Below are 16,192 nucleotides of genomic sequence, written 5' to 3'. Positions count from 1 at the left end.
GGAGAATGTTGGCCGCTTTGAGACTCCTTAGGGTAGTGATAAAGCGGGATATCAAATCCAAACTCTTCTTCTATAGCTAAGTACGCCATCTCCACAGACACTGCAAAATCCAGTGAAGTGGGACATGTAACAACGCTGCTCTTCTTCATGTGTGGCCAAAATGCTTCTCCATCTATTTGTTGAGTTGGTGAGCAGCAAAGGCATTGACCCTTTTGTAGGACTCTCTGCATGCAGAAGGTCTCAGATTCCATTCTCTGCATCTCCCTAAAAAGATCTCAGGTAGCTGGTTTGGAGAAGAACTCTGTGTGAGTCACTACTCACGTGGGCAGAACTGGGCTAGATCAGGGTGCCTCAAAGTGCTGCTGAACTGCAACTCCCATCATCCCTGACTATTGGCCATGATTGATGCGGCTAATGGGAGCTGGAATCCAATGACAGTTGGAAGGCCACGTATTAGCCAACCCAGAAAGATCACCGGTCCAACCCACATTTGCCAGCTTTATAAATGAAGCCAGCAAAGTATTAACAGAGATGTCTGTTACCATCAATAAAACTTTTACTTTGTACTGATGCAGGTTATCTGCCAGTATCCATGCATCTGTGTAAAAGGTAAAGGTACCCCTGCCCGTACGGGCCAGTCTTGACAGGCTCTGGGGTTGTGCGCCCATCTCACTCAAGAGGCCGGGGGCCAGCGCTGTCCGGAGACACTTCCGGGTCACGTGGCCAGCGTGACAAAGCTGCATCTGGCGAGCCAGCGCAGCACATGGAACGCCGTTTACCTTCCCGCTGGTAAGCGGTCCCTATTTATCTACTTGCACCCGGGGGTGCTTTCGAACTGCTAGGTTGGCAGGCGCTGGGACCGAGCAGCGGGAGCGCACCCCGCCGCGGGGATTCGAACCGCCGACCTTTCGATCGGCAAGCCCTAGGCGCTGAGGCTTTTACCCACAGCGCCACCCGCGTCCCTATGCATCTGTGTATTTAAGTGTTTATTTGCTATGATCTATGTATTGTTACGCAAATTTGCCTGCATTTAATTAAATAGTGTCCATTCCATTCCAGCAGCAATGGACTTCTTCTGCCAGGGTCAAGAGCAAGAACGGCTGCTACAGTTTTCCAGGAAATATTTTTGATAAAGCAGCTGCTAAAAAGTGAGGAGCGGGGTTATTTTTTTACGTTACACACACACACACACACACACACACACACACACACACACACACAAGAACGTCAAGGAAAATCTGAGCTGATTTTGTTTGCTTTGAAAACCTGCAGTTGTGTCCAATATCTTAACTCCTTGCTAAAAGTAAAAAATAAATAAATCAGGAGTTTCTGGAAGGAAGCGTACAAGGCGCCATCCAACCACCTTTGGGACTCCACTCCAGATTTGTGTAGGTTTTACTCCTTAGCATTTTCTTCTCCTGAGGTCCAGCGCCGAGAGCCTTCTGGCGGTTCCCTCGCTGCGAGAAGCCAAGTTACAGGGAACCAGGCAGAGAGCCTTCTCGGTAGTGGCACCTGCCCTGTGGAACGCCCTCCCACCAGATGTCAAGGAAATAAACAACTATCTGACTTATAGAAGACATCTGAAGGCCGCCCTGTTTAGGGGAGCTTTTAATGTTTAATAGATTATTGTATTTTAATATTCTGTTAGAAGCCACCCAGAGTAGCTGTGGAAACCCAGCCAGATGGGCGGGGTATAAATAATAAATTATTATTATTATTACTCCTGGAGATGTCTCACAAGGTGGTCAAAGTTTAGGAGCAGAATTTTCCTTCTCCTAGATGGGCTGCCTTCCCAGATTGATGAGCCCCGTCTGCCACTCATTTTCCTCTCCAGAAGGTGCAGAAACTGCCATCTTGACAGTTGGACCCACTATTGGTCTCATCTACTCAATCCACTAGTTCTCAAAGCAGCTAAACATGTACCTATGAAAACCCCAGGAGGACATGAGTGCATTAGCTCTCTCTATGTAAGCATCTTAAGTATGCTTACATACTCCAAAGTAAGTGTGCACAGGAGTGCAGCCTTTGAGAGTGAAGCAAGCCCCACTGAATTCAACTGGACTTACTCCCAGGTAAGTATGCCTAGGATTTCAGCCATGATGAGGCAATCAAATGTTGCTTAGCCCTTCCTTAGCAGTTCCATATTTTTTAATAACTTCCATACTCTCCCTTTCTTTTACTTCTTTAATAAAAGGTCAAACAGATTTATTGAAGTTTGAAGACTAATGCCTTGGTTAGGCATTCTGAGCCAATTTTTACATTATGAAATTTTTACGTTATGTCATGTGTTGCACAGACAACACTGCTAAAGCGCAAGTCATTAAAATGTCATGCAGATAGATGGCAAGTTGTCTGCAATTTCATTCCATGCTGGATGAGGAAACTTTTACGTGACCATTCAAGGAACGGAGATTATTGTTCAGAACAGGCCTTTGACGGCTTCTGATAAATTCCCTTCTTTAATTAACCCATATATTCCACTTTAAATGCATAAACTGCGGGTTTAAGTCAGTGGTTTTCCAGAACTCTGTTCCTGGGAACCTGAGGGTTCTTCAGGAGCAAATTTTGAGTTCCTTAGTGAGGTAAATAAGCTGACTTAGTTCAGGCGTCGCATTAAACTATAATGAAAGCAGCTGACCCGTGGTTTGTCATGATGTATGAATTTGAAAAAAAAACCACCATTTGCGATCAGCCAGCAAGTCAGTTCTGGAAGCAATGATGTACATTTAAAGTAGGCTTGCAATTGTAGTTTGTGCTAAATGCGGCTTGGTGTGATATCTGAGTTGACAAACCATAATGAGGCCTGCTGGTCTGCCTGCAGAGACCCATGTGACTCAGAAGTGAGAACGTTCACCAGATGGAAAAAGAAATCAGATAAGCAGATCTAAGCCATGGTCTGCCATCTACATCAGGATAACAATACTGACAGAGGATAGAGTGGTGGTGAGACATGAGAAGAAAGCTGATTTCCAGTCCTTCGAACGATGGTTTGCAGGATTTGCAATGTGCTATCTCAAAACAGCCAACGCGGGTGGCACTGTGGTCTAAACCACAGTGCCTAGGGCTTGCCAATCAGAAGGTCAGCGGTTCGAATCCTCACAACGGGGTGAGCTCCCGTTGTTCAGTCCCAGCTCCTGCCCACCTAGCAGTTTGAAAGCACGTCAAGTGCAAGTAGATAAATGGGTATCACTCTGGCGGGAAGGTAAACGGTGTTTCCGTGCGCTGCTTTGGTTTGCCAGAAGCAGCTTAGTCATGCTGGCCACATGATCTGGAAGCTGTCTGCGGATAAACGCTGGCTCCCTTGGCCTATAGAGTGAGATGAGCGAGCAACCCCAGAGTCGTCCGCGACTGGACCTAACAGTCAGGGGTACCTTTACCTTTATCTCAGCACAGCCAATGACTTAACATTATGCCTGAAATGATCCCTTCTGTGCCATAACAATTCTTTCTCTGCAACACCTAGCCTCAGTGCAGAATTGGGAAGGCTTTCTAGACATGTTGGACCCTCTACATAAATGAAGAATGAACCAACCACAGAATTTTTTGCAACGTGAAGGATTTTCACGTACAGACAAGCTCATCGGCAGACAGATAGATACAAAAATAGTTTTGAGGATAGGAATTTTAAACCACACTAACTTACAAGAAAGGAAGTGTAACACAACTATTAAAAAATGTTTAAATGTACAGTATATGCATATATATTGTGATATATCACATACTGTAAGTTTGGGTTGTGCAATTGCTTCATTCTTTGTTTATATTTCTACTTTGGTAACCACAAAAACTTACGGGCTCAACAAATTCAAACTTTTTTCTCTCTTGCACTTCTTGGATTTTAAAGACATATTCTAACGACGCTTCGTAAAAGTTTTGGTGTTCTCGGTCAATCTGTGTGTCTGCCTAAAATAAAAGAGAAATAGAATAAAGCGTTCATTTATTTACCATTTAACTATATAAAAGCCAGGTACACAATAACGGTACTAATAAAATGCAGCTAAAAATCCACAAAACTTTAAAAAACAAACAAACCCCAAAGTGCAAAAAACACAGCGGTAATTTACACAGTTTGTATTTATTTTTCACATGTGAAACAATGCTTTCCAGAAACCTGCATCTATTATGGAAAAAGACAGCTAGTCATTCTGGTTAAGAAAGTATCCAAACACATGCATTTATATAACTAGGCTCAAATGAAAAGACAATTCTCTACCAACACTATATTCAGAGTTCTTGCGCTCTATTTCAATGTAATTGTTGTTCAGATACTGCAATTTTATAAATAATCCATAGAAACCCCCTGCAGGGAGAAAGGTTTTATTCAAACTCAAGAGTAAAATAAGCACTTAACTCTACTTAGCCAGACCATGATTGGCTGTGAAGTATGTTATGAAACACATTCCAACTTGCTCTTTAATGGCAAGTGCTTCTATTTTCCCTGCCATTAACAGAGACAGAATTATGCCCCAGTGAGAATTCTGTATGTGTAAATCCGGTACGCGCAGGTAACAAAACAACTTCTTTCCCCCCCTGCTTGCAGTTGATTTCACCACGCAGACATCTGTTTAGTGAGTAATAATGAAGACCTAATTCCAAGTCCATAAAACAGCCTTTTACAAGTACGTTACAACCTCTTGCTTATAACATGGAGGTAGCAGTAACAAATAAACAGAACAGCAGTGAATTTTAAAAGAGATGGGATTCTCGGCATGAGTGGAATCCAGCCCTCCCCCCCCCCCAACTCTTCGGAACCATGCGGACGGCCTCAAGTTCAATTAAGCATGTGGGGTTGCAGCTTCCCATTGAGACATTTGGTTGGCCACTGTGAAAACAGTACGGACTAATTGGCCATCGCCTTGATTCAGCAGGCTCTTCTTACGCTCTTAATCCTTCCTCTAGTTGAAAGGATCGGGTAAGCAGGTGATGGGCGAGAGCTCTCTGCTTGATGCCCTGGATAACTGCTGCAAGCCAGAGTCGACAGTACAGTGGTACCTTGGTTTAAGAGCAGCTTTGTTGTGGTTTAGTCGTGTCTGACTCTTCATAACCCCATGGACCAGAGCATGCCAGGTACTCCTGTCTTCCACTGCCTTCCGCAGTTTGCTCAAACTCATGTTAATAGCTTCGAGAACACTGTCCAACCATCTCGTCCTCTGTTGTCCCCTTCTCCCTGTGCCCTCCATCTTTCCCAACATCAGGGTCTTTTCCAGGGAGTCTTCTCTTCTCATGAGGTGCCCTAAGTATTGGAGCCTCAGCTTCAGGATCTGTCCTTCCTTCCAGTGACTCAGGGCTGATTTCCTTAAGAATGGATAGGTTTGATCTTCTTGCTTAGTTTATGAATAACTTGGATTAAGAACGCTGCAAACCCAGAAGTAGGTGTTTTTGGTTCGTGAACTTTGTCTTGGAAGCAGAACATGTTCCTCTTCCTATTGAGTGTGCTCCATTTGTAAATTGAGTCCCCCGCTGCTATGGGAAAGCATGCCTTGGTTTAAGAACGCTTTGGCTTAAGAACGGAATTCCGGAACGGATTTAGTTTGTAAACCAAGGTACCACTGTACTAGGCTAGATGGACGAAACTGTATTTGTTCAGTGTTAGGAGGTTGGAGATAGAGGGACAGAGGAAATGAACAGCTGAGGGAACTTGGCTGTTTGAGGAAACTTGGGATGGGTCAGTTATCAGTTCCGGCAACTATTCGAGGTTGAGTTTATGGCAGTCAACAGCAGCAAGAATTAAGTCTCCTGGATGCTAACTATCCCAGCAAGACGCTTTCCAGAACCCTTTGTGAAGCATCACGCTACCTGCCTCTGCTAATTTTAAAGAAACTTCCTTAGTGGACAGAATGATCTTCCTTCTATTTGACCAGAGCTGGAGGGTGCCATTCGCCTGACTTTTCTGGGGCCAACCAGTTCAAGGCCCACTGTGAGTCCAGTAGCAGCAAAAATCTGTAACAGACTCTTAAGTGACACAGCCAGGCTTAGGATAGAGAGAAAGGGATGTCTGCAGTTCTAAGGCATGAAGATTTTAAAGGAATGATGGGAACTTTTAGGTACAAGGTGAGAGTTTGATTTAAATGAATGGGGATTTATACGAATATTTTTATTTTTTGGGTGGGACAGGAAATGTTCTTGATGTGCTAAGGGGAATATTATGGATGGTGAAAATGGTTTTGTAGAGCAGCCAAATGTGAAGAGTATGGAGCAGAAGGGAGTATTATTCTACACAATCAGCCAATAATGTTATACAAAACATGACACACACAAAATCCCACACTGGGAAGGTAGAAACAGTTGAGTTGGTGTTTTGTAGACCATCACACCTGTCAACCAGACCCAACATCTATGGAACGTCTTACCAGACCTCAGCATTGCAAACCTTCTGGAAAGCTGCTGTTAATGTTTTTGGGTCTGACTGTTGTTTAATTTCTTACTGCTGACTTTATAGATTGATTGTGCTGTGCTGTGCTGTGCTGTGCTGCGTAATAGTATTGTGTAACTGTGCTACGGGTGGCCTAAAAATATGCAAAATAAAAAGGCAAGGGTGCCGGCATGAACAACATCCCATAATCCTCAGATGATAATTCATTATTGTGTTTAGACAGGCAGGTTAACGGCAAACAACACAAACTGCGTAATCTCACTCTTTTGCTGTAAATCCTGGAAATAGATAAGTCAATTGCAGGCATAGGGGAACTCGGCCCTCCAGATGTTTTGAGACTACAATTCCCATCATCCCTGACCACTGGTCCTGTTAGCTAGGGATGATGGGAGTTGTAGTCCCAAAACATCTGGAGGGCCGAGTTTGCCTATGCCTGGTCTACTGGATTGGATTCCATTATTGATCAGAGGACACTACTAAGTTAAATCTTATTTATGGTGTGTATTTTGCATTTTTATTTATTTTTATTGTACATCACCCTGGGCTGCTTTTGGGAGAAAGGGTGATCTAAAAAGGCAACTAATCAACAAATGAAGTAGAGTGACAAATTTATCATTATATTTAAACATATATTTAAAATCCATATGCAAGTCGTTTATATGTACGCCAAATCTCTGAACAGAAGCATGGATGACCGTTCTACATAAATTCAGGAGGTGATCGTCACTTACCCTCGTTGATCCTTCCCCTTCCCCCCTCCTTATTAATGCAAATAAAAAAATAATAAAATAAAAGCCCCCATGGTAAAGAGCTTACGTCTTGCAGGTGTGATTCCTTCTTCTTGGCAGATAAATTTAAGTGCTTCTCTAAGGTTGAATAATACTTTTCACTTTCTTTATCAAACTTCTTCTTTCCTTCCTGGAAAACAAGACATTCCAAGGTAAAGAACAGGAAACTAGAATCGAACGTGTTGAAGAAAAGACTTCTCAACCCGGGATCCCCAAACATCTGACTTCACAGATCCCTTCATGGAGCTTATGAAGTTCTCATCAACCCCAACCCCAATTCTTGGGAAGGGAAATGAAACCAAGTCAAGAAACACCAATACATAATCAACGTTTGTTAATCACTGACCCCCATTACTAGGAATCGTAAAAATGTAAAAAATAAATAAACAAGGAAGTACAGTGGACGCTCGGGTTGAGAAAGTGATCCGTGCGGGAAGCACATTCGCAACCCGCAGCGTTCGCAACCTGCAGCGCCACATCTGCATACACACGGGTTGTGATTCGGTACTTCTGCACATGCGCAAAGCGCTGAAACCCAGAAGTACAGTGGTGCCCCGCAAGACGAATGCCTCGCAAGACGAAAAGCTCGCTAGACGAAAGGGTTTTCCGTTTTTTGAGTCGTTCCGCAAGACGAATTTCCCTATGGGCTTGCTTCGCAAGACGAAACGTCTTGCGAGTTCTTGCGAGTTTGTTTCCTTTTTCTTAAAGCCGCTAAGCCGTTAATAGCCGCTAAGCCGCTAATAGCCGTGCTTCGCAAGACGAAAAAACCGCAAGACGAAGAGACTCGCGGAACGGATTAATTTCGTTTTGCGAGGCACCACTGTAACCCGTTCTGATGCTTCTGGGTTCGGCGCGGTGCAGAACCTGAAATCGCACAACCCAAAGTGTCTGTAACCCGAGGTATGACTGTAATACTGTTGTAGTGGGAATCCTCTTCTTAAATACAGAGGTTCCTCATTGCCAAGGGAGATCCGCTGTGTACATGCCCATATTCGATATTTCTTCATCGTTCCTAATCACATTTTTCACACTATGCATCATTAACTTCTTTCCCACTCTTAGGACCTTTCCATCCCCAAGGTCTACAGATTCATCGCTGCACAGTCCCATTTAGTCCATGCTGCGACTTGCACAGGTGACAGAGACCAGTGGGGATTGTGCCTAAGGAGAAAGACAACAGGCATCTTGACAAGTATGACAGCTGCCCAGGAAGCTGCAAACTGCCCTCCAGAAGTGAAGGCCCTCTAGCAAACATTGCTAATAAACCTTCCTTATGACTTAACTCCCAACCCTGCACTGCAAAGTCTCATTTGATGGGAGAGCTGCTTTCTGCTACCATAAATTCTCACGCTCTATCTGTCCCTATATATTGACATAGCAGTGCCACACACAACACACGTGTCTGGAAATGTTCAAGGTTGGAACAAAACTCTAATTATCATTATCTTTGTAAGATGGGAGCCCCCTTCCCAACACTGCAGGGTGGTTTTTAGAAAGCAAGGAAATAAATTCATGCATAACCACAGCCTATTGCATATTTGTCCTTCATATGATTAAAAAAATCAAATATCCTCATGGTACATTTTTAATGCAACATGGATATACATCAGGTTAAGATATATATCGGAAGCCCTTTGCTTCTTAAAAGGAGGAAGGCGTTTCAGCAGATGCCAATGCAGATTTAATAAATAATAATATTATTATTTATAAAATAATAAATTAATAAATTTTATTTATACCCTGCCCTCCCCAGCCAGAGCCGGGCTCAGGGCAGCTAACACCAGTAAAATTACAGTAAAAACATAATAAGAAAAAAACAAACCAATTTAAAATACAGGTTAAAATGCAATTTAAAATGCAGCCTCATTTTAAAAGTAGCCCATAGATCAAAACCATAAGGGGAGGGAAACGTAAGGGTCAGACTGACTTCAAACCAAAGGCCAGGCGGAAAAGCTCTGTCTTGCAGGCCCTGCAGAAAGATGTCAAGTCCTGCAAGGCCATAGTCTCTTGTGACAGAGCATTCCACCAAGTTGGGGCCAGTACTGAAAAGGCCCTGGCCCTAGGTGAGACCAATCTAACCACCTTGCGACCTGGGACCTCCAAAGTGTTGTCATTTGTGGGCCTTAAGGTCCTCTGCGGGGCATAACAGGAGAGGCGGTCCGGTAGGTACATGGGTCCTAGGCCATCCTCCTAGCTTTGAGGAGATGGAGATCCCCCTGCACACAAAGTGCAGCCCTCAGCCCTCGAAGCTTCTAACTCAGCCGGCATCAGAGTCCTGAGCCAGACATGTGGGTTTGGCCTAGAGCAATGTTGGCTGCTGACCTGTCCCATTCATGGCATCAAGTCCTGCCAACATGCCCAGAGGAGCTTTCTGGTGAGGGGGAAAAAAATCAACAGAATGTCCTACCTCCATAAAAAGGGCTCTGCTGGGATCAGGCAAAAAGCCCGCCTAGTCTAGTACTTTAGTGGCCAGCTAGATGCCCTGATTGCGATTCCCAACAACTACCACCCACAGGTGCACTGATCCATTTGGGGACTAAGAGACGTTGCATTTTTCCGGAGGACAGGAAATGACAATGTGCAAGGAACTCCCCGGATGAATGGGTCGGAGGCATGGGACAAACACTTCTTTTCTTCTACATGCAACTCACACCTCTTTGCAAGGAGGAACAAGTTGGCTGCTTCTGGGGGTTTTGAGTTTTTAATCTTGTCCCCCTCCAGGACATTTTCTTATCCAGACCCTCACCTTGGGTTTTTCTCAGGCAAAGCCCATAATTTCACATTTCTTCCAACTACGCATGGCGAAACATACAGAGGAATACAGAACTAGCTACAGGGCAACAGCAATTTGAACAATATAAAAAACAACAACGAAAACCACAGAAATGTTGATATATAATCCTGAAATTTGTCCATAATGCGGCAGCTAGACTGGTGACTGGGAGTGGCCGCTGGGATCACATAACACCGGTCCTGAGAGATCTGCATTGGCTCCCAGTACGTTTCTGAGCACGATTCAAAGCCTTTAAAGCCCTAAATGGCCTCAGCCCAGGATACCTGAAGGAGAGTCTCCACCCCCATCATTCAGCCCGGACACTGAAGTCCAGCTCTGATGGCCTTCTGGCAGTTCCCTCACTGCCAGACAGCCACATCTGGAGAGCTGCAGGTCCCCCATCTCTGATCTAGAGCAGTGTCCCGCTTTGAGGCAGGATAATCTTCCTGTGATATAGCCTAGACCACAATGTGTAAACACATGTGATAGATAAAAGCTTCAGATGGAAGTAAGCCAGCAGTTCTCAACCTGTGGGTCCCCAGATGTTGTTGGACTACAACTCCCATCATCCCTGAGCTCTGGCCTTTCTAGCTAGGGATGATGGGAGTTGTAGTCCAACAACATCTGGGGACCCACAGGTTGAGAAAGGCTGAAGTAAGCCAACCGAGGAACCTCAGAAATCAGGTGGAGATCCACTGGGTTCTAACCCACTCAACCCATGGATCTTGCTAGACTCGGACTGTTCCCTAAGTGGACACAGGATTACAGCCTCAAAATCCCAGACATTTTTGCATGCATGCGATAAGAGATAGGGCTGAATTCTCTCTCTCTCTAGCTCTACATTACAACAGAAATCCCGAGGGAAGCAATTCTCACTGAATGCTCCTTTCACTCAATATTTACGTGAAACTTACAGTTGAGAATCACGATCCAAAATGAGCTCCTGTAACAAACAGTTAAGCATTCCATTTGTTGTGACTGTGATAAATGAGCCATCTGAAATTCTGCAACATCTCACACTGGCTCCTGCCCAAATTCTGCCCACATGCAGAACTAGCAAGCATGGCTAACAGACAATTAAAATTCCTGCCTCCCTCACAGAGGCAAACAAAAGGTAGCCTGTTAAGATATGTGCAACAGTTCATCCCACCTTTTATTTTTAAAAAAACTGTTTTGAAAGCAGCTATTCTGAAAGAGAGAAGTTTAACAACCATGACTTCCTGTTACTAGGGTACCCTGTGGTCTGAGAGCTGCATTTACTGGAAAGCAATGCTACAAATCTGCTTTTTAATTTTCTCTTATTTACCACATGCCAACATTCCTCTTTCAAACGACCCGAGATGGGGAAGAACGAGAACAATTGCAGCCGGTGCCTGAGCCATCGCTCAGCCGTTTCGACTGAATTTACATCTTCATTTTTATTTCGGACATGATGGAACTGCTGGGAATCTCTCCATAAAATGCTAGCGAGCCAGACCCTTCTGGCTTTTAAAAAATAAATGACTTGGACAAATATTCCAGGAACGCTATAATTTATTATTATTATTTTTTTAAGCCAGGCTTCCAAACCGATAGGTCAGCAAGTACCGTAGAATTGCCAATGATTTTCAGGTCAACCTCATGCCCAGCACATGTGAAAGTTCATGCAGAACCACCAATGAAAGAGATACGAGGGGGGGTGGAATCAAAAGCATATCAAGGGATTTACCTTGTAAAAAAGCCAGCGACATTTTTGAGTAGGTTGACTAATCTTATGGAACAAGGGTGGGAAGCCTCAAGTCTGGGAGCTTCTCTCTTTGTCGTCCCCGTCCCCTAGACTCCCTCTAAGGAATGGCTCCTCCTCAGGCCACACTTTTCACTGGCCCTGATCCACCAGCTCCTCACCTGCTTTTTCGTCACTTGGAATGTATTACAGTGGTACCTCAGGATACATACGCTTCAGGTTACATACGGTTCAGGTTACGGACTCCGCTAACACAGAAATAGTACCTTGGGTTAAGAACTTTGCTTCAGGATAAGAACAGAAATTGGGCTCCGGCGGCACAGCAGGAGGCCCCATTAGCTAAAGTGGTGCTTCAGGTTAAGAACAGTTTCAGGTTAAGTACGGACCTCCGGAACGAATTAAGTACTTAACCCGAGGTACCACTGTAGGTCTTATTTTGGGGGGATATCTTACTTTCGGGGAAAGATGGGAGCTCAGCGGGTTAGAGCATGGTGCTGATAATGCCAAGGTTGCAGGTTCGATCCCCCCGTATGGGGCAGCTGCGTATTCCTACATTGAAGGGGGTAGGAAAAGATGGCTTTGAGGGTCCCTTAAAGGTAAAGATAAAGGGACCCCATACCATTAGGTCCAGTCATGACTGACTCTGGGGTTGTGGTGCTCATCTCGCTTTATTGGCCGAGGGAGCTTCCGGGTCATGTGGCCAGCAGGACGAAGCCACTTCTGGCGAACCAGAGCAGCGCACGGAAACGCCGTTTACCTTCCCGCCAGAGCAGCACCTATTTATCTACTTGTACTTTGACGTGCTTTCGAACTGCTAGGTTGGCAGGAGCAGGGACCGAGCAACGGGAGCTCACCCCGTCACGGGGATTCGAACCGCCAACCTTCTGATCGGCAAGCCCTAGGCTCTGTGGTTTAACCCACAATGCCACCCACGTCCCTCTGAGGGTCCCTTCCAACTCTACAGTTCTATGGAGAGGTGTGGATGTCAGGCCCAAGCTGAGTGGAGGGGGGAAGCAGTCAGGTACTCTTGCCCCAGGCCTCAGAAGGGGCGGGGGCGGGGGGAATGCCAGCTGTTTTTTTGTCTGTTTGATTTTATAACTTTATTCTAACAAGACTCCCACCTCGGGCGTGCTCTGCATGGGCCTGGTGGGTGTGTAATAATAATAATAATAATAATAATAATAATAATAATAATAATAATAATAATAATAATAATAATAATAATAATTTATTATTTATACCCCGCCCATCTGGCTGAGTTTCCCCAGCCACTCTGGGCGGCTCCCAATCAGTGTTAAAAACAGTACAGCTTTACATATTAAAAACTTCCCTGAACAGGGCTGCCTTAAGATGTTTTCTGAATGTCAAGTAATTATTTATCTCTTTGACATCTGATGGGAGGGCGTTCCACAGGGCGGGCGCCACTACCGAGAAGGCCCTCTGTCTGGTTCCCTGTAGCCTCACTTCTCGCAATGAGGGAACCGCCAGAAGGCCCTTGGCGCTGAATGATGGGGGTGGAGACGCTCCTTCAGGTATACAGGACCGAGGCCGTTTAGGGCTTTAAAGGTCAGCACCAACACTTTAGCCACCCATGTCCCACTTGGCCCCTTTCTAGTGTTTCCTAATTCAGCCTTTGAGATCCCAGCGCCCTTCAGTTGTTTCTGACTACAACTGGGAGTTGTAGTCAGAAACATCTATTAGGAACCAAATTGGTGTAGCTGGTTTAGTTGAATCAGACTAAGCCTCTATTGCAGGTGTCCATTCTATACTTCTAGGTAGCATCAGAAGGCAACCATCACTCATTTCAGGAAGAAGTTCCCCCTTCCTGGTGGAATGTCACAAAATCTGGAGCGCTTTCTTTTGTTTGCACAGATCTGGCTTTCCAGATAGTCTCCTGTACTGTATCTTGGAAGCAATAAATTCTTTCCAGCCTCCTTAATCAATGCGGAGCACTGACCTCACCATCACTTTTGTTCAAATCTTTAGCCAGCTGTTAAGCTTTGGCCGCAAAGTCAGACTCTGTCCCCCTCCCCCCGCATGAAGTCTCTGATTCAATCTTCAATACCCACCCCTCTAAGAGACTTGTGGAATTTATAGGCTTCGCTCTTGCTTCTTTGCTAAGTGCTTGGCCCAATTCTTACTGAGAAGATTCTCCCAGAAGCCACTTGGCCACGGACCAAACATTTCCTCTAATGTGTGACCACCACAGGCTTCCAGTTTATGACTGGTGGGAGGGTCATAAATTGAGGGTCCCGTAGCAACCCCCTAAAAGCAAGGTTAGATTGTCTGCCAAACACTAAAGGCTGTTAAAGACAGTATGAGTGTCAAGCTGGAATAACTACAATATAATGGACCTACCACAGGCAAAGGGGCTCTATAAAGTGGGACTCTGCTCAGCACAAACCAGTCTACTTTTTCCCTCTTAAAAAGGAATATGTAACACTGGACATGATTACTGTGCTCAAATGTCACACTAAACCATGGGTAGGCAAACTAAGGCCCGGGGGCCGGATCCGGGCCAATCACCTTCTAAATCCAGCCTGCCGACGGTCCGGGAATCAGCGTGTTTTTACATGAGTAGAATGTGTCCTTTTATTTAAAATGCATCTCTGGGTTATTTGTGGGGCCTGCCTGGTTTTTTTACATGAGCAGAACGTGTGCTTTTATTTAAAATGCATCTCTGGGTTATTTGTAGGTCATAGGAATTTGTTCATTCCCCCCCTCCAAAAAAAAAAAACATAGTTCGGCCCTCCACAAGGTCTGAGGGACAGTGGACCGGCCCCCTGCTGAAAAAGTCTGCTGATCCCTGCACTAAACCATGGCTTAGCACAACATGCATGCACAGGAAAACACCACAGCAAGCCCCTTCCCTGTTGCATGGCTGGGAGAACTTCAGTTTTAGCTCAGCTGTGTTTTGATGGACAGACCGTGGTTAACATTAACTGTACTCATTTTTTAAAAAGTCTAACCTGGTGTAAACTAACCATAGTTAATGTTAATCACAGCTGTGGTTCCAGGTGACATAGCAAGTTGTGGCTGGGGAAACTCAGCCAGATGGGCGGGGTATAAACAATAAAATATTATGATTAGTTTAACAAAAGAGTAATGGAATGCTTTCCGACGCCTCCTACTGGAAACTCGGCCCATGTGAACACACTGACCTTGGTGTTGCTAAAGCAAAAACAGTGCTTGAACCATAGAATTACAGAATGGTAGAGTTGGAAGAGAACCCAGGGGTCAGCTAGTCTTGCTCCCTGAAATGCAGGAATTGCAATGGAAGTATCCGTGACAGATGGCCAGCTGTCTGTACAAACTGTGGGGTTCATCTGCTGATTATAAAGTTGTCCATTTCTTCATTCTTATCATCTATCTATCTCAAATGGGCCCCAAAACATTACAGCCCCTAGCTTAGATGACTTTCAAAGAGGATTAGACTTGATCTTCATGAATTTGTCTATTTCATGCAGTCACGATAGATATAGGGAATTTATAGGCAGCTCAACATAAAAAAAACCCCTAAGATCATGGCCACTGGTCTCATTACCTCCTGACAAATAGAAGGGGAAGAAATGGAGGCAGTGAGAGAATTTACTTTCTTGGACTCCATGATCACTGCAGATGGGGACAGCATTCATGAAATTAAAAGACGCCTGCTTCTTGGGAGAAAAGCAATGACAAACCTAGACAGCATCTTAAAAAGCAGAGACATCACCTTGCCAACAAAGGTCCGTATAATTAAAGCTATGGTTTTCCCAGTAGTGATGCATGGAAGTGAGAGCTGGACCATAAAGAAGGCTGATTGCTGAAGAATTGATGCTTTTGAATTAAGGTGCTGGAGGAGACTCTTGAGAGTCCCATGGACTGCAAGAAGATCAAACCTCTCCATTCTTAAGGAAATCAGCCCTGAGTGTTCACTGGAAGGACAGATCGTGAAGCTGAGGCTCCAATACTTTGGCCACCTCATGAGAAGAGAAGACTCCCTGGAAAAGACCCTTATGTTGGGAAAGATAGAGGGCACAAGGAGAAGGGGACGAGATGGTTGGACTACGAACACAAGTCTGACCAAACTGCGGGAGGCAGTGGAAGACAGGAGTGCCTGGCGTGCTCTGGTCCATGGGGTCACAAAGAGTCGGACACAACTGAACAACAACATAGGTAGCATAACACTATCGGCTGATGGTGAAAATTGGGAGTGGGCTGTTGCTTTCATTCCACTGCTTGTGTGTTTCCCATAAGCATCTGCTTAGCCAACTAGGCCATTTGTCTTATCCAATAGAACTTTGCTTTTATCCTTGAGGGGATCACATGAAGACTGTGACTGATCCCTTCTTTGTGAAGGTTCATCCGTACAAAATTATGAGATGTTGCCACTAGTCTGGCGAACCTCCTGATGAAGCCTTAGGCAGCCCAGCTATCTGGACAGTTTATCACCCCAATGGACAAGCACCCCTCTTCTTAAGCCTAGCTATAGAGACTTTGAAACAGTAAGAAGTTTTAGATTTACACCCCCGCTCAAAGCCCAACTCTTGCCTTGT

At 44.9% G+C, this 16,192-nt stretch overlaps 1 protein-coding gene across 2 annotated transcripts in view; it reads right to left on the bottom strand.

Moving 5' to 3' along the window:
* ARHGAP42 (Rho GTPase activating protein 42) overlaps window positions 1-16,192 on the bottom strand; it is a 178,117-nt gene that overhangs the window by 64,107 nt on the left and 97,818 nt on the right. For both annotated transcript variants that reach the window (XR_013392512.1, XM_028726131.2), the window contains exons 5-6: window positions 7,190-7,291; window positions 3,793-3,903 (exon numbers count right to left, since the gene is read on the bottom strand). Coding sequence is in view for 1 of the 2 variants with exons in the window: in XM_028726131.2 (XP_028581964.2) it covers window positions 3,793-3,903; window positions 7,190-7,291 (213 nt within the window). In the remaining variant the exon portion in view is untranslated. The remainder of the gene's footprint in view (window positions 1-3,792; window positions 3,904-7,189; window positions 7,292-16,192) is intronic.

The sequence above is a fragment of the Podarcis muralis genome, chromosome 4 (genome assembly GCF_964188315.1).
Source record: "Podarcis muralis chromosome 4, rPodMur119.hap1.1, whole genome shotgun sequence".
NCBI classification, from domain to species: Eukaryota; Metazoa; Chordata; class Lepidosauria; order Squamata; family Lacertidae; genus Podarcis; species Podarcis muralis.
This window is presented reverse-complemented; position numbering and strand designations above follow the sequence as displayed.